General features: G+C 43.0%; 1 protein-coding gene across 4 annotated transcripts in view; it reads right to left on the bottom strand.

The window, feature by feature from the left end:
- Positions 1 to 16,080, bottom strand: part of GRB10 (growth factor receptor bound protein 10) — a 510,659-nt gene that overhangs the window by 396,922 nt on the left and 97,657 nt on the right. The window contains exons 1-2 of one of the 4 annotated variants that reach the window (XM_029589719.1): positions 1,940 to 2,150; positions 999 to 1,054 (exon numbers count right to left, since the gene is read on the bottom strand). The exons of 2 other annotated variants lie outside the window; for them this stretch is intronic. In XM_029589719.1, the coding sequence (XP_029445579.1) occupies positions 999 to 1,017 (19 nt within the window). In that variant the 5' untranslated portion in view covers positions 1,018 to 1,054; positions 1,940 to 2,150. Of the gene's footprint in view, positions 1 to 998; positions 1,055 to 1,939; positions 2,151 to 16,080 lie in introns of those variants that run through there. One more of the 4 variants, XM_029589723.1, reaches the window with a different exon arrangement.

Below are 16,080 nucleotides of genomic sequence, written 5' to 3'. Positions count from 1 at the left end.
GGCTCCTCCCCTTTACGTCAAGGCCTCCTGGGGTACAATGTTCCGGCCTCGGTCAGACGGCTCCAAACCGGTCCCGCAGCCTGTTTCCTGTCTTTTAAACAGTTTGCAATCCACAAAAGGACATCACCCCCTATCCCATGACTGTTTTCTTAGAAGTCTCTCATGCGAGACTTATACGCCTTCTGAAAATTCAAATACACATCTACTGGTTCACCTTGGTCCACATGTTTATTCAACCGTTCAAAAAAATATAAGATTTGTGAGGCAAGATTTCCCTTGGGTAAATCTATGCTGGCTGGGTCCCATTAAGCCATATCTAAATGTTTTGTGATTTTATTCTTTAACATTTTCCACAATTTTTCCCTCCACCGAAGTCAGGCTCAGTCTATATAGTTTCCTGGATCACTCCTGGAGCCCTTTTTAAATATGAGTTATATTGGCCATCTTCCAATCTTTAGGTTCAATGGATAATTTTAATAGGTTACAAATTAATTGAAATACGTCTGAAATGTCATTTAGTTTTTTCAGAACCCTGAGGTGTATGCCATCTGGTCCAGATGATTTACTACTCTTCAGTTTGTCAATCTGGCCTACTACATTTCCAGGTTCACTGTGATTTGGTTCAGTTCATCTAAATCATCACCCTTGAAAACAGTCTCTGGAATGGGTATCTCCCCAACATCCTCTTCAGTAAACATGGAAGCAAAGAAATTGTTTAATCTTCATGCATTTAATCTTTCCGTGATGGCCTTATCTTCCCTAAGTGCCCCTTTAACCCATCGATCTTCTAACGGTCCAACCAACTCCCTTGCAGGCTTTCTGCTTCAGATACATTTTAAAAAGTTTTTGTGAGTTTTTGCCTCTATGGCCACTTAACAGCCTGTTGCACATTTGAGACTTCACTAGACAATGATTTTGTAACTGGATGTACATGCCACATCTATGTGCCCTCTTTTCTTTATAACCCATTGAGTTTGAGAAGACAGCTCCATATTCACCTTGAATGGTAAACTGCATGAGATCACATTGTGGTCAAGTCAAGGTACTTTCTTCTCTGCACATAAAACAGAATTACATTGAACAAATGAGTTACAACAGGCGATAAAGGCTGTGCCCATGCTTATGAACAGGGAAATGAACCGATGCCATTCTAGGGCTTCGAAAGTTCCCCCAAAAAAATCCTCACAAGAAGCAAGAAATGGGTACACAAAGTGTAGATTGAAATTACCCAAAACTATGGTAGAACACACACTCAGATTAGACAGTAATTCAATTAAATGGAGAAACATTGTGTCAGCAAAACCAGGGGTAGGGGGTGGGGAAGCAATGTACTAAACAGGTGTGAAAGTTTAGAGAAGACAGACAGATACTCCATAGGGTGGAGAAATCTCAATTGCTGCACCTTAAAGATTACTAAAACTACCAGCCTGCCTAGAATCCCGTGACAGATATAACTATATAGCTAGGAGAGCACAGCTGGCTCACTAATACATTGTCTGTATTTAATAGCCATGATTCAGCAATACAAAAGAGATCAGGTTTGCTAATGCTCAAATGAAAAATTACTGGAAATTTATGGCAATAAAATAGATAAAGCTGATTTAAAAAACCAAACATTCTCCTCCCTATGTTTGCTGAGTTATGGCTCTTAAAATAACGATTAGGTCTTAAGGCCTTATGTCTACCATGGTCTTATCGTAATGGTATTAAGCATTATTGCAGTACATTTCATAAATATGAAGTTACTTTCCAGATCAATACTACAAAGTCCTGGACTGAAATCATGTGCAAATAACACCAAGGAGAGCACAAAGGAGCTCCGTGTTGCTCCTCTGTAAAATACATGCCTCTGTGCATGCACCTGTGGCACCCCCACTGCTTCCTATTCGGTCACCCGTGTGGACATCAGTATGGGCCAGGAGGAGGAGTTCTTGCTTACTGGGGATGATGTCAGGAGAGCTGATGCCAGATACACGCTGATGCTCCCGTGGCAGATTCCTTGTGCTTTCAGGAGACTCAAGTCAGACAGTCAGTTATTCTGTACAGCACCCCACTGCTTCTTATACCATCACCTGTGCTGATGTCAGCATGGGCCAGGAGGAGGCGTTATCTAAAAACCCTTCCATACTGCATTTTTGATCAAAGATCATCTGAAATGGTGTACAAACAAAAAGAAAGCAAAACATAAAAGCACAGCATAATTAAATCAGTCCCAGCCCCCTCCAAACAAACATCAAAAAAAATAACACGCACATCAAACCAATAGATGATCAGATAACATCAGCAGAACCCAAGTCCAAACAACCACTCCCAAACGTTTTTGTACTACACTACCTAAACCTCAGGAAAGAACCAAGTCTTTACTTTTTATGAAACATGGAAAAGAGCTGAATTCTCACAGGAGCTCACAACATAAATACCAAAACAAAAACACATGCCCTTGCCTTAATCCAAGCACCCAGTACAACCCTGAAATGACACCCAAAATAATCCCCCAGCTAGATCTCAAACTCCACAAAAGCCAATACCACTCATTTCTACAATACAGCAGTCCTTTCCCTCATTACCCTAAATGCAAGGGCCAAAATCTTAAACTGGACTCCAGGCTACAATTGGCAGCCAATGCATTGCCCTGAACGTGTGCCTAGGACATCCTAAAACTATCCTAGCAACTGCATTTTGGACTACTATTTTATTTAGATTTTTATATTTCACTTTTCACAGTGCTTCAAAGTGGATTACATTCAGGTACTGTAGGTATTTCCATATCCCCAGAGGGCTTACAATCTAAGTTTTGTACCTGAGGCAATGGAGGGTAAAGTGATTTGCCCAAGGTCACAAGGAGCGACAGTGGGACTCGAACCCTGGTTTCCAGCCCACTCCACTCCTTATATATACTTATAGCCTAAGTGTGAGCCATTGTGGTAGGCTCATACCTATGAGTACAATAAGCTAGATACCATATGCTTATAGATAACCCCCATAAGCCAAGCAAATGTCAATGAAGCAAAAGTCCCAAATGGCTACATAAAGATGTCAAGAGGGGATAGGGATGACCTTTGAGAACCAGCCACCACATTCACTTGCTAGAATATGAGAACATGGGGGGAAGCAGATAGTCGACTCAGCAGTATATGGTTCGGAGGTATCTTCAAAATACTAAAACAGAGTTAGGACATCCAATAAAGAGGTTCCAATAAAGGCAAAAGTAGCCCATATACCTATAGGTAAAGAGCCATCTGCATTAAAAGATCTTAAGATATCTCTATCTAATAATTAGATTGTTAATCAAATAGAAAATGTACCTTTAAATGTCTGTATGCTAATACCAGAAGTCTAAAAAGTAAGTTGGGAGAGTTAGAATATATAGCACTGAATGAAAAGGTAGACGTAATTGGCATCTCAGAGACCTGCTGGAAGGAGGATAACTAATGGGACAGTTGCCTACCCAGGTATAAATTATACAGCAATGATAGGGTGAATCAACTTGGTGGGGGTTAGCGTTTTATGTTAGGGATGGTATAAAATCCAACAGGAGACTAAATACACAGTAGAATCTTTATAGATGGAAACTGAATGTGTGATGGGGTAATGTGAAATTTCAAATACCCCAGTATTGACTGGATAAGTGGTACATCAAGACATGCTAGGAAGTTAACGTTTCTAGATAAAATAAATGACGGGAACCAATTAGGAGGAGCTATTTTAGACCTAAGTCTTAGTGAAACACAGGATTTGGTATGAGAAGTAACCACTCAGCAACAGTGAGCATAATTCCATCAAATTTGACTAGACTGGAGGTGGCAATTAAGTCAATCTACAGCTCTAGCATTAAACTTTCAAAAAGGGAGACTGATAAAATGAGGAAAATAGAAAAAAAAAGACAAAAAGGTGCAGCTACAAAGGTTAAACGTTTACATAAGCCACAGACATTGTTTAAAAATATCATCTTGGAAGCCTAATCCAAGTGTATTCCATGCATTAAAAAAAAAAAAAAAAAAAGTGGAAGGCAGGTCAAACTACTATCAGTATGGTTAAAAGATGAGTTGAAAGAGGTTATTTTAACCAAAAGAAAATCTTTCAAAAATTGGAAAAAGGATCCATCTGAAGAAAACAGGAAAAGGCATAAGCATTGACAAGTCAGATGTAAAACATTGATAAGGCAGGTTAACAGAAAATTTGAAAAGAAGCTAGCCATAAAAGCAAAAACGCAAACATTTTAAAATATATCAAGCAGGAAGCCTGTGAGTGAGTCTATTTGACAGATGATTGAGAGGTTAAAGGAGCACCTAGGGAAAATAAGGATATCATGGAAAGACCAAAATGAATTATTTGCTTCATTTGCAGAAAAGGATGTTGGGGGATGTACCTGTGCCAGAAACTGTATTCAATAATGATAATTCAGAAGAACTGAAATCACAGTTTAACTGGAAGATGTAATCAGGCGGATTGACAAACTAAAGAGTAGCAAATCATCCAGACCAGATGGTATACACCCCCGAGTTCTGAAAGAACTAAAAAAAAAATGAAACTTCAGATCTATTACTAGTAATTTGTAACTTATTAAAATCATCCATAACCCCGATCTTTAAAAAGGGCTCCAAGGTATTCCAGGAAACTATAGACCCGCGAGTCTGACTTCAGTGCTGGGGAAAACCTTGGAAATTATTCTACAGAACAAAACAGAACATATAGAAATACATGGTTTAATGGGACACAGCCAGCATGGATTTGCCCAAGGGGAATCTTGCTTCACCAAACTGCTACATTTTTTGAAGGGGTTAATAAACATGTGGATAATGAACCAGTGGATATGGTATATTTGTATTTTTAGAATGCATTTGACAAATTGCTCCATGAGCTACTCCTGGGAAAATGGGATAGGAACCAAATGTTCTATTATGTTTTGAAAGCTGTTTAAATAATAGGAACTAGAGTAGGACTAAGGGGGTAATTTACTAAGCATTTTTCCCCATAGATACAGAATACGAGAAAAGCCTTAGTAAATCAGGCCCTAAATGATCCAATTCTTCAATGGGGAAGGGTAAACAGTGGAGTGCCCCATGGCACTGGTGCTTTTTAATATATTTATAAATGATCTGGAAAGGGGAACAAGTGAGGTGATCAAATTTGCTGACAAGATTAATCCAAATTGTTAAATCACAAGTGGATTGTGAAAAATTGCAGGACCACCTTGCAAGACTGGGTTTCCAAATGGCAGATGAAATTTAATGTGGACAAACACAAAGTGATACAAATGAGGAAAAGTAACCATTGCTGTATCTATATGATGTTAGGTTCCATATTAGGAGTTACCACCCAGGAAAAGGATCTGGGCATCACAGTGGACAATACTTCAAAATCATCAGCTCTGTGTACTGCAGCAGTCAAAAAGAGCAAACCATGTTAGGAATTATTAGGAATGGAATGAAGAACAAAACAGAAAGTGTCATAATACCTCTGAATTATTCCATGGTGAGGAAACACCTGGAGTACAGTATGCAATTCTAGACACTACATCTAAAAAAAGATATAGTTGTGATGGAGAAGGTACAGAGAAGGGTGACCAAAATGATAAAGGAGATGGAACAGCTCCCCATTGAGAAAGGCTGAAGAGGTTAGGACTGTTCAGCTTGGAGAAGAGACGGCTGAGGGGGCGGATATGATAGAGGTCTTTAAAATCATGAGAGGCCTAGAACAGGTAAATGTGAATCAGTTATTTTCTCTTTTGGATAACAGAAGGACTAGGGGGCACTCCATGAAGTTAGCAAGTAGCACATTCAAGACTAATTGGAGAAAATTCTTTCACTCAATGCACAATAAAGCTCTGGAATTTGTTGCCAGAGGATGTGGTTAGTGCAGTTAGTGTAGCTGGGTTCAAAAAAGGTTTGGGTAAGTTCTTGGAGGAGAAGTCCATTAACTGCTATTAATCAATTTTACTTAGGGAATAGCCACTGCTATTAATTGCATCAGTAACATGGGATCTTCTTAGTGTTTGGGTAATTGCCAGGTTCTTGTGGCCTGGTTTTGGCTTCTGTTGGAAACAGGACGCTGGGCTTGATGGACCTTTGGTCTGATCCAGCATGGCAATTTCTTTCATACATCAATTTCAGCATTTCTGGGTACTAAATAAAATCTCAGCTTTCTAGCAAGTGGAGAGGAACCTCCACAAGTGCATTTAAATAGTTACCAGTATCGCCATCTACAACAAATATGATCAAATTGTGGGCCTTGCAATACCTTCTTATTGCAGTTTAGTACACCGATTAGCTTTCAAAAACCATGTCCCATTCATTTTGCTGATTAAGAAACAAATGCAATTTCACAAGGCTTAAATAATGCAGCATGAGCTATTTAAAAACATTTATAACCTGCAGGTCTAAGCCACTTGCTTCCTGCGAGGAGCATCAAAGCATTCACAATAATCAAACATGCATTTACATTAAAAAGGCATAACAGATAACCCTTGACCTTAAAAAATCACACACACACAAAATTCCCACCTTATATAATCAAACTAGGAAGTCCCAAAGGCCCTGGTGAAGAAGAGTAATTTCAGTTTCTTCCTGAAAGTCAGATCTTATTCTCACCTCAGTTCATCCGGGCCTGCATTCAAGAGAACAGCTCCCAAGACTGAGAAGTCACAGGCCCTTGTAACACTTAAATACACTTCTCACAGATGGAACTTGTAGCCCCATGGCCCCTAATGAGTGAAGATGATGAGTAAAGACAAACCTGAATCAGTTTTCTGAAAAGCTCAGGACCTTAATTGTGTATATTGCACAAGTGGACTCTACACAAAAAGTTTAAACAAATCTCACCCACCAAGCTATTGGCAGCCAATGAAGAGGTTTAAGAGCAGGCGTGACATGCGCTTGGTATGGGATTTGTAAGACTAGCCTTGCAGCTGTATTTTGAATCACCTGAAGTACACAAATGAACTAGGAAGTACCACTAAAGCATTACGGTAAACGTTACCGAAGAATTGTACCACTGATGAAAAAAAAAAAAGTCAGTGGACAGCAGCAGTTGCAATCTCTTCACCGTTTTTAATTTAAAGGTGCCTTGAGAGCAATAGCTCCCACCTGTTTTCTCCTAGTAAAGCTCTGATCAAGCATCATGCCTATGTTTCATATTACTCTGCAGTGGGTACAAAGTCTCTCACTTTAATAGGGTCACCAGCAAGCTCTGTGGCTGTCTGACTTATAACTCTTGTTTCTGTCTTAATAACTGAATTATCTTCGGAGGCAAGCAGTCAAAGGAAAGTATAGCCAAATATCAGCACACTCTCTAAAAACGGATCCAAAGAGGTCAGCAAATAGCAAACTGGAAGCAAAAACATATTAAATAGAACCACAGAAAGACAAATCCCTGTTGTACTCTGGCATGAAGCGCCCTTGGCGAGGACAACTGGTGAGCCACTTTTACTTGCTGCGTAGGACAGATAAAAGGGATCTAAACCATGCGACTACCTTAGGGCCGATTCGTATCGTGAAGGCCTATAGTTGACTGTCAAATGCTGAACAATCTGGCAATATGACTAGCGCTGCCCACCCCGGTCCAAATGGATCATCCGTGTATCTAATAAAAAGAGACTTCAGCGTCTCTCCCAAAAACCAAACCAGCACCGATATAAAATGCTATTAACTTGCTTCGTATCAGAGCAACCTATCAGTTGCATAACAATGGGGATGGGGTGCTGTTGGTTTAGCTCTCCCTGCTTGGGCCTTCATCTCATGATGATTCTACCTCAAATCATTCATGTCAGCACCAAAAGGGATAGAGAACCCCAACATTTTAAAACAGCTTCACAAGGGTCCCACCCCCAACGTATACTTTTCCTTGTAATTTCTCCTGATGAGCCTGCTCTCCTTCAATAGCTTCTTGTATCTGTACAAATGTTAATTGGTTGTGTCCATTTTTTTTCTGGATATGAAGTACAAGTATTTAAAAAAAAAAAAAAAAAAAGGTCCGGAGCCCTAAAAGCCTTCCATACTAAGCTATTATACAGATAACATGGGAGGTGTAATGGCTTTTTACTTTTCTGGCCCTAACGAGACTGATAACATCCCTTCAGTATCAATTTTGTGGTTTAAATAAATATTGGTGACTGTACATGTGCACGTTCTCATCTGACTCAATTCAAGGAAATATGCAGCATGTGCCAAACAGATAGGTCTTAACACGCCACAGACTAATACAAGTATAATCTTTCCCAAAATAGAAACTTATTTATACTGACTGATAGTAAAAATGTCTTTCCCCAAAAGGTCACAATATAGGTTTTGTATTAACCTGCTTCCAGGCTCATGAGCCACATCTGGCTCTTCTAGATCCCTCTAATACTTACACCGTTTAAAAAAAAAAAAAAATTTAACACCATGCAAGTAATTATAGTTAATACCTGGAGAACTAGAAAAGCCAGAGAGAGGTACTGAACAAAGCAAGGTGTAATGCAGACAGATGAGGTACGGGAGCCAGAGCAGCAACAGCATTACTGGCACAGAAAAAAAGAAAAGCATCTTGAACTGAATATGTAGTACAAAGCATGCCGTGAAAATGCATGCAGGGAGAAGACCAAACGAGTGCCGAACAGCAGTGGAAGTGGAAAGGTGTGCCAGGAAGTCGCAAGGATGGAGCAGACCAGAGCCTCGCGCAGGAAGTTGGAGGACATGAACGGAAACACTGGCTGAGAGATTCGGCAGCCGCAGGCTGACCCGGACTCCAAAACTGCGAGAAAGTGTCTCTTCCAAAAAGGGACCTCCGACATGCAGACTGCTGCTGAAGTGCCTCCCGCCTAACAAAGGCTGCGAACATTTCGTTTAGATCATGACGTGCGCCTCACCTAACCAGGAATGCTGTCGTACAGGGGTTGGGTTTGCTCAATTTTGTAACGCGACAGAAATAGCAAGAATTGGCGGGAATTCAGCCCTTTTAATTGTTTTGTTTCATTGTTGCAATGAAGAAGGGTTTTCGGTTTTCAGCTTAAACCCTTTAACACAGAGTTGGTTGCTTTCTTCTCCTTCTTACAAACCACAGCACATCACCATGAATCTTTGGATGCTTGATTAAAAGGGAGCCAATAAAACATTTATGCACCTTGTGATGCTCCACTGGCCCTAAGCACCCAAAATCCAAGGAACTCAAACCACATTACAAAGGCCCAAATGCTCTTTGCCACAGGGTCATAATGTGGAGGTCCCCAGGGCCCCCCCCCCCCACACACCCACGTTATTTAATGTTCGCAGTGCTAGTCTGTAAGTTAAGTCTATATAGGTGGAATGTCCAACCACCAAAATAAAAGGTAGAATCCACGTGGCATCCGACTTAATGTTTGCAGCCATTATCAAAGATAAATCCAGAAATATGGCATCGTTACTCTTGTACAGATGACATCCAGCGGGCGGTCAAGCACGCAATGGCAAAGAGCAAGCAGCAGCTATAAAGAGACTGAATGGATGTATGGAGACAAAATGTCAACTAAACCCAGACAAACCAGAGGTTTGCTGGGAGGGGGAGTTGCAGAAGGCACATGGCTACAAGTTAAACTAAACTCATTTTCAGCTACCAATGGCACGAATCCTCCATCCAAGGATAGCATACGCCATCTTGGGGCTGACAATGGAACCCCGGATGAAAATAATATCTAGAAGTGCGTGACAGCTGTGACTTTTACATCAAATCCACCTTTCTGAGAAAGAGGTCTGCCTCCATTACGGACAACTGTGCCGCAAATAGGTTTACCTAACAAAACTCATTTACAGACTACAACTGGTGCAACATGTGACAGCTACACTTCATGGGCTTCCTAGGAAGAGGAGACAGCAATACCACGTCTCAGGATTCTCGCTGGCTGCTGTCATTCTCACGGCATAACAATTTATAATCTAGGACCCAATTTTATCTTCAGCGTACAGAGATCTTGAGCTACCATCACTAAAGCCAGAGAGGCTAATGGTGACACAGAAGCATGCCTTCACATATTCAAGCTCCTTGTTTTTAAGAACATAATCCCAAAAGATATGCACTATTGAAAGTCTAGTGCACTTCAAAGAGCACCATTTCAGAGTTGTTTCATTAGCCAAGCTTTTTTTGTAGACTAATATTAACTGAATTTGCTACAGTCTCTTTGTATAGTTTTAGAGGGCACATTCTGCTTGCTACTGTTTTTATTACCATATTCAGTTATACATTTTTAGGATTTAGTTTAAGATTTTGACTATATATATACTGTGCATTATTTTTATACTTTGGTATTTTATTATATTCAGTTTATGTATTTTTATTTTATATCTGTTATTTACCTTGAGCAAACTAAGGAAATGCAGAAGAAACATTGCATATAGTTTTTTTTTTTTCATTTGTTTCAAGATACTGCATTGTTATGCCTGATCTCATTTCCAAGACAGTTAAGTCCAGAGCAGTTTGCGTCAGTGCAAGACAGAAAAGGACTTTTACCTACCAATGCCAATTCTTTATTTGTCTAGAACATATAGTATAAAGCGCCACCTGCTGGTTCAGGAGACCAACACTTTTGTGGCCAAGTATTTCCTCGGCAATATGACAGACATAAGAGTACTGAGAGAGAACAAAAACTGAGGACATATTCTAACAGACGCCCAGCTCATATTCTGACCATAATCCCACCCTACATGAATACCAAGTCCTCAACCTCTTACACTTCATTAGGGCAGGCTTGGTCAAGGCTGGCAAGAGGCTAACAGAAGCATTAGCAGGTAAGAGAAAAATTCTCTCTCAGATCTCTGCCGGAGACTTCTCGGCTGAGACCTCCTCAGGTGGATTAAGTACAGTTTATAGAACTCGCTTCTTTCAAATGCCGCATCCACCTTTCAATACAATAACGTTTAGTAAAGCGAGGCACCGACTCCTAAGTGGCAGCCTTATAAACCTCTGCTGCAGGTGCATCCACCTTCTGCCTGAAACGCACTCCCACCTTAGACGCGAAGATTAAAAATACACATATCTACATACACTATATCCACTAAGTAGCATCAGATTTGTTTAAAAGGAATCAGAAAACAAAATGATTTTAGTAAGATTTTAACCTTCAAATAAAATTGACAACGCCTCAACACCCAGTGTAAATCCTTCCTTAGAGACTTATATTTAGTTCAATAAAAGAAGGTATCACCATGTATGGGGGTTTTTTTTCTCTTGTTTTTATTTCTTAACCTTCATTTCTGTGCATTCAAGTGGACTAACGCAGCAGACAAAACTATAACAGACTTGGGATCTAGGCATAGAGCAATATCAACACTAGCTTCAAACGGAATGCAGAGTTCACCTTAGGACTAAAATGAGGAACTATCCTTAAAACGTCTCTCTCTCAGGGCCGGGGCTTCCATTAGACTAACTAGGCAGTCACCTACAGTGCCAATGTTTTAGGGGGTGGCAAAGTCCTGCCAGCATGAGGCCCTTAAAGTACTGTTGGACCCACTGCCACCAGTAGAAGGAACTGCTATGCTGGATCTGCCACCTAAAGGTAAGTTGGGAGAGAGGAGTGAATGACCCCAAGCTCACCTATTGCACTAAATGCTCTTCCACTAGCCCTGCTTTCTTGCTATAGAATTAAAAGAAAGGAAAAGCAGAGAACAGCCACCCACTCGCTGACTCTTCCAGCTACAGTGACTACTGATGACCTGGAGATTATGCTCCATCCATGAAAGCAGCAGTGTGGTTTTCAATCTCCTGGGATTTTTTGCACCCCCTATTAGAAGTAAATCACTTTTACAAAACTGGATTTTATAAGAACAGCTTTTTTTTTCTGGAAGGTTTTAATAGCATTTCCCCACTGCTATTTCCAAAATTGGCCCTACAAAAACAATGCATATAACTAAGTCCTTGAGTCAGAAATTTTAATATAATGGCTCCTCAACTATGCAAACTGACATCTGATGAAATTAGTGTCCAATTCCCTCCATCACCAATAAACCTCTTCCTTTCTCTAAATCTCTCACCAATTCCATCAAGCCAGAAGCTAGAGTAATCCTTGAGGCTGCTACAACAAAAATGGTGTGTCAGCGTTTTTCATTGCTTTAGCAGTTTATTTTGCAATGCTCTTCTATGGAACCTAGGCCACAGCCCAAAAAACCCCAAAAATATGTATATAAATGGAGAAATTACTTACCTGATAATTTCGTTTTCCTAGTGTGTAGCAGATGGACTCAGGACCAATGGGTATAGTGTACTCCTGATAGCAGTTGGAGACTGAACAGATTTCAATCTGACATCAGCCTTAGTACATATACCCCTGCAGGAAGTGCAGCTCTTCAGTATTCTCCTCTAAAAGCAATTGTAGATATATGTATGACTGAATAATTTGAATAACTTGGTTAACTGATTAATTTAAACTGATTGAATTGGTTTTAGCTGGAGACCGCCAGTGTCCTCAACCGAGAACCATCGACACCTGGTAGGCTGGGTGTCCTAGTTGGAGGAAAGCATGGCTTACCCGTGAATCACTTGCTCTTGGGGATGTCAAAGAATTCCATGAATAACGGCAGCCTTGGGTGGGATGCTGAGTCCATCTGTCTACACTAAGGAAAACGAAATTATCAGGCAAGAAATTTCTCCATTTCCTAGCGTGTAGCAGATGGACTCAGGACCAATGGGATGTATAAAAGCTACTCCTGAACCGGGCGGGAGGCTGCCCGTGGCCCACTTAGTACTGCCCTTGCAAATGCTGTGTCCACCCGTGCCTGAACATCCAGGCAGTAAAACCTGGAGAAGGTGTGGATGGAGGACCATGTCGCCACCCGACAGATCTCGGCGGGTGACAGCATCTTGGTTTCCACCCAGGACACTGCCTGGGCTCTAGTGGAATGGGCCTTGACTTGTAAAGGCGGTGGCTTGCCTGCTTCTATGTAGGCCGCCTTGCTGACTTTTGATCCAGTGGGCTATGGTTGCTCGCAAGGCCGCTTCCCCTTGCTTCTTCCCGCTGTGAAGGATGAATAGATGGTCAGTCTTTCGTACGGATTCCGAACTTTCCAGGTATTGGACTAGAAGTCTGCGGACGTTGAAGTGGCGTAGACTGCAAGATTCTTCCAAATTCTTATGCTCATCTGGGGATGGTAGCGAGATGGTAGTGAGAACCACTTTGGGGAGGAATGACGGGACTGTGCTTAACTGGATGGTTCCTGGGGTGAGTGAGAAACAGCTCCCGGCAGGACAGTGCTTGTAGCTCAGAGATATGACGGGCCAAACAGACTGCCACCAGGAAGGCTGTTTTCGATGTTAATAGTCGGAAGGACAGGCCACGAAGAGGTCTGAAGGAGGATCCTGCTAAGAAGTCTAGGACCAGGCTGAGGTTCCAAAGAGGCACTGGCCACTTTAGGGGTGGTCGGATCTGCTTGACTCCTTTCAGAAAGAGGAAGACATCCGTTGAGAGGCTATGCTGCCGCTCTCGCTCTTCGTTCCGTAGCATGACAATGCGGCCACCTATACCTTGATGGAGTTGAGAGACAATCCCTTCTGTAGTCCGTTCTGCAGGAATTCCAAAATCGCAGGAATTTTGACTGAGTGTGGAACGATGTCGCGGTCCTCACACCAGGCTTTGAATACTCTCCAAATCCTTATGTATGTTAGGGATGTTGAGAACTTGCATGCTCGGAGCAGGGTGTCAATTACTGCCCCCGAGTATCCGCTCTTCCTCAGGCGAGACCTCTCAATGGCCAGGCTGTAAGAGAATTGAGCTGGATCCTCGTTGGAGCAGGTCTCTGTGTGGAGGTAGCGGGAGGGGGTTCCCTGTCAGCAGTCTTCGCATGTCTGTGTACCACGGTCTTCTTGGCCAGTCCGGGGCCACTAGAATTACAGGTCCCCTGTGGTGTTCTATCTTGTGGATGATTGCGCCCAATAGGGGCCACTGTGAGAAAGCATATAATAGAGTTTCCTGTGGCTAGGTCTGTACCAGGGTATCTATTCCCTGGGACTGGGGTTCCCGCCTGTGGCTGAAGAAGCTGGGCACTTGGGCGTTGGACCGGTTTGCCAGGAGGTTCATGGTTGGTGTTCCCCAACAGTTTATCAATTGTAATGCTGTGGTCAACAGCCTCCATTCTCCTGGGTCTAGACTTTCTCTGCTGAGGAAATCCACAGCAAGGGTGTCTTTCCCTGCGATGTGGACAGCCGAGATCTCTTGAAGGTTCGCTTCTGCCCATGACATTAGGGGGTCTATTTCCAGAGACATCTGTTGGCTTCTGGTTCCTCCACTGTTGGGCTTTGTCAGACATTACTCTGACTGATTTGTCTCTGAGTCCGTGACCGAACCGTAGGCAGGCTAGTCTGACTGCCTGGCTTCTAGGCGATTGATATTCCATCCCGACTCTTCTTTGTTCCATTGTCCCTGGGTGATTAGCTCCTGGCAGTGTGCCCCCCATCCTCGTAACTGGCATCCGTGCTGAGCAGGATCCAAAGTTGGTGAGGATAGTCTCACTCCCTGGCTCAGATGGCCTTGTTGTAGCCACCATCGAAGTTGGGGGCCGAACTTTGTCTGGGAGCTGAAGACTTGCAGTGTAGTTCTGGGACAGCGGATTCCATCGTGATAGTGAGCGCTGTAGGGGTCTCTTGTAAGCTCTTGACCATGGCACTACTTCCAGTGTGGATGCCATGAGGCCGAGGACTTTGAGGTAGTCCCATGCTGTGGGGTGAAGCTCGCTCAACAGGGTTCGCAACTGCGTCAGTTTTGATCTCCTTGTCTGTCAGGATGACTGTCTTGTTTGGTGTCTAACCAGACTCCCAAGTATTCTTTAGATTGGGAGGGCTGCAGACAGCTCTTGCTTGTGTTGACCACCCACCCGAGGCTGTCGAACAGAGTTTTGACTCTGTTGGTCGCCTGATGGCTTTCCTCTGGGGATTTCGCCCTGATCAGCCAATCTAGAAAGGGTGTATGAGGATTCCTTCCTTCCTCAGTGTTTCTGCCACTACCACCATGATCTTGGTAAATGTCCGGGGTGCTGTGGCTAACCCGAATGGTAGTGCCGGTCCAGGGTCATGAAGCGTAGGAAACGCTGATGCTCTTGATGGATCGGAATGTGTAGGTAGGCTTCCGACAGATCCAGGGATGTAAGGAACTCTCCCGGTTGTATCGCCCTTATTACTGAGCGTAGGGTTTCCATGCGGAAGCAAGGAATTTTCAGGTGGCGATTGACTGACTTGAGGTCCAGGTTGGGCCTGAACATTCCTTCTTTCTTGGGAATGATGAAATAGATGGAATAACGTCCAGTATTTGTGCGGGCACCGGTGTTATAGCCTCTAAGGCTAGCAATGTGGTCAGTGTAGCTTCCACTGCCATCCTCTTGGAAGGGTCATGGCAGGGGGATTCCACAAACTTGTCTGGAGGGAGGTGGTGGAAATCCAGGTAATATCCCTCTCGAATGATGGCTAGGACTCACTTGTCCGAAGTTCTCTCGACCCATCTTTGGTAGAATAGGACAAGTCTGCCCCTATGGCTTCTTCCTTTGGACAGGTCGGCTGATTTTAGTTATGGGGTGCTGCTGGGGCCTGGACCTGAGCTGGCTCCCCCTTTGTTGTGCTTGTTCCGAAAGGACTGGTTCCTGCCTGCGGGGCGAGCCGTTTGATATGTGCTTCTGTATGGGTTGAAGCGCTGTGATCCTCTGCCCCTGGAACTTCGGGGGAAGGGTCGCTGGTTTCTCTTATTCCTGTCCTCAAGAAGTCACGGCAGTGGGGATTTGCCCCATTTGTTGGCTAGTTTCTCTAGTTCGCTTCCGAACAGGAGGGTTTCCTTGAAGGGCATCCTCGTGAGTCTCATTTTGGAAGATGCGTCAGCCAACCAGCTTTGGAGCCAGAGTTATCTTCTGGTTGCCATGGCTGATGACTCCTCTAGCTGCGGTGCGCACCAGATCAGAAGCGGCATCCATAAGGATCGATACTGCTGGTTCCAGAGCTTCCCCAGGAATGTTGTTCCTGGCCTGTGATAAGCAGGCACGTGTCACCAGGGCACAGCAGGCCACGATCTGTAGAGACATAGCGGTGACATAAAAAGACTGTTTGAGGATGGATTCCAGATGTCTGTCTTGAGCATTGAGTGCTGCTCCTCCCTCAACT

This window comes from Rhinatrema bivittatum, chromosome 2 (genome assembly GCF_901001135.1).
Source record: "Rhinatrema bivittatum chromosome 2, aRhiBiv1.1, whole genome shotgun sequence".
Lineage (NCBI taxonomy): Eukaryota > Metazoa > Chordata > Amphibia > Gymnophiona > Rhinatrematidae > Rhinatrema > Rhinatrema bivittatum.
The sequence above is the reverse complement of the archived record's forward strand: the minus strand, read 5'-3'. Positions and strand labels throughout refer to the sequence as shown.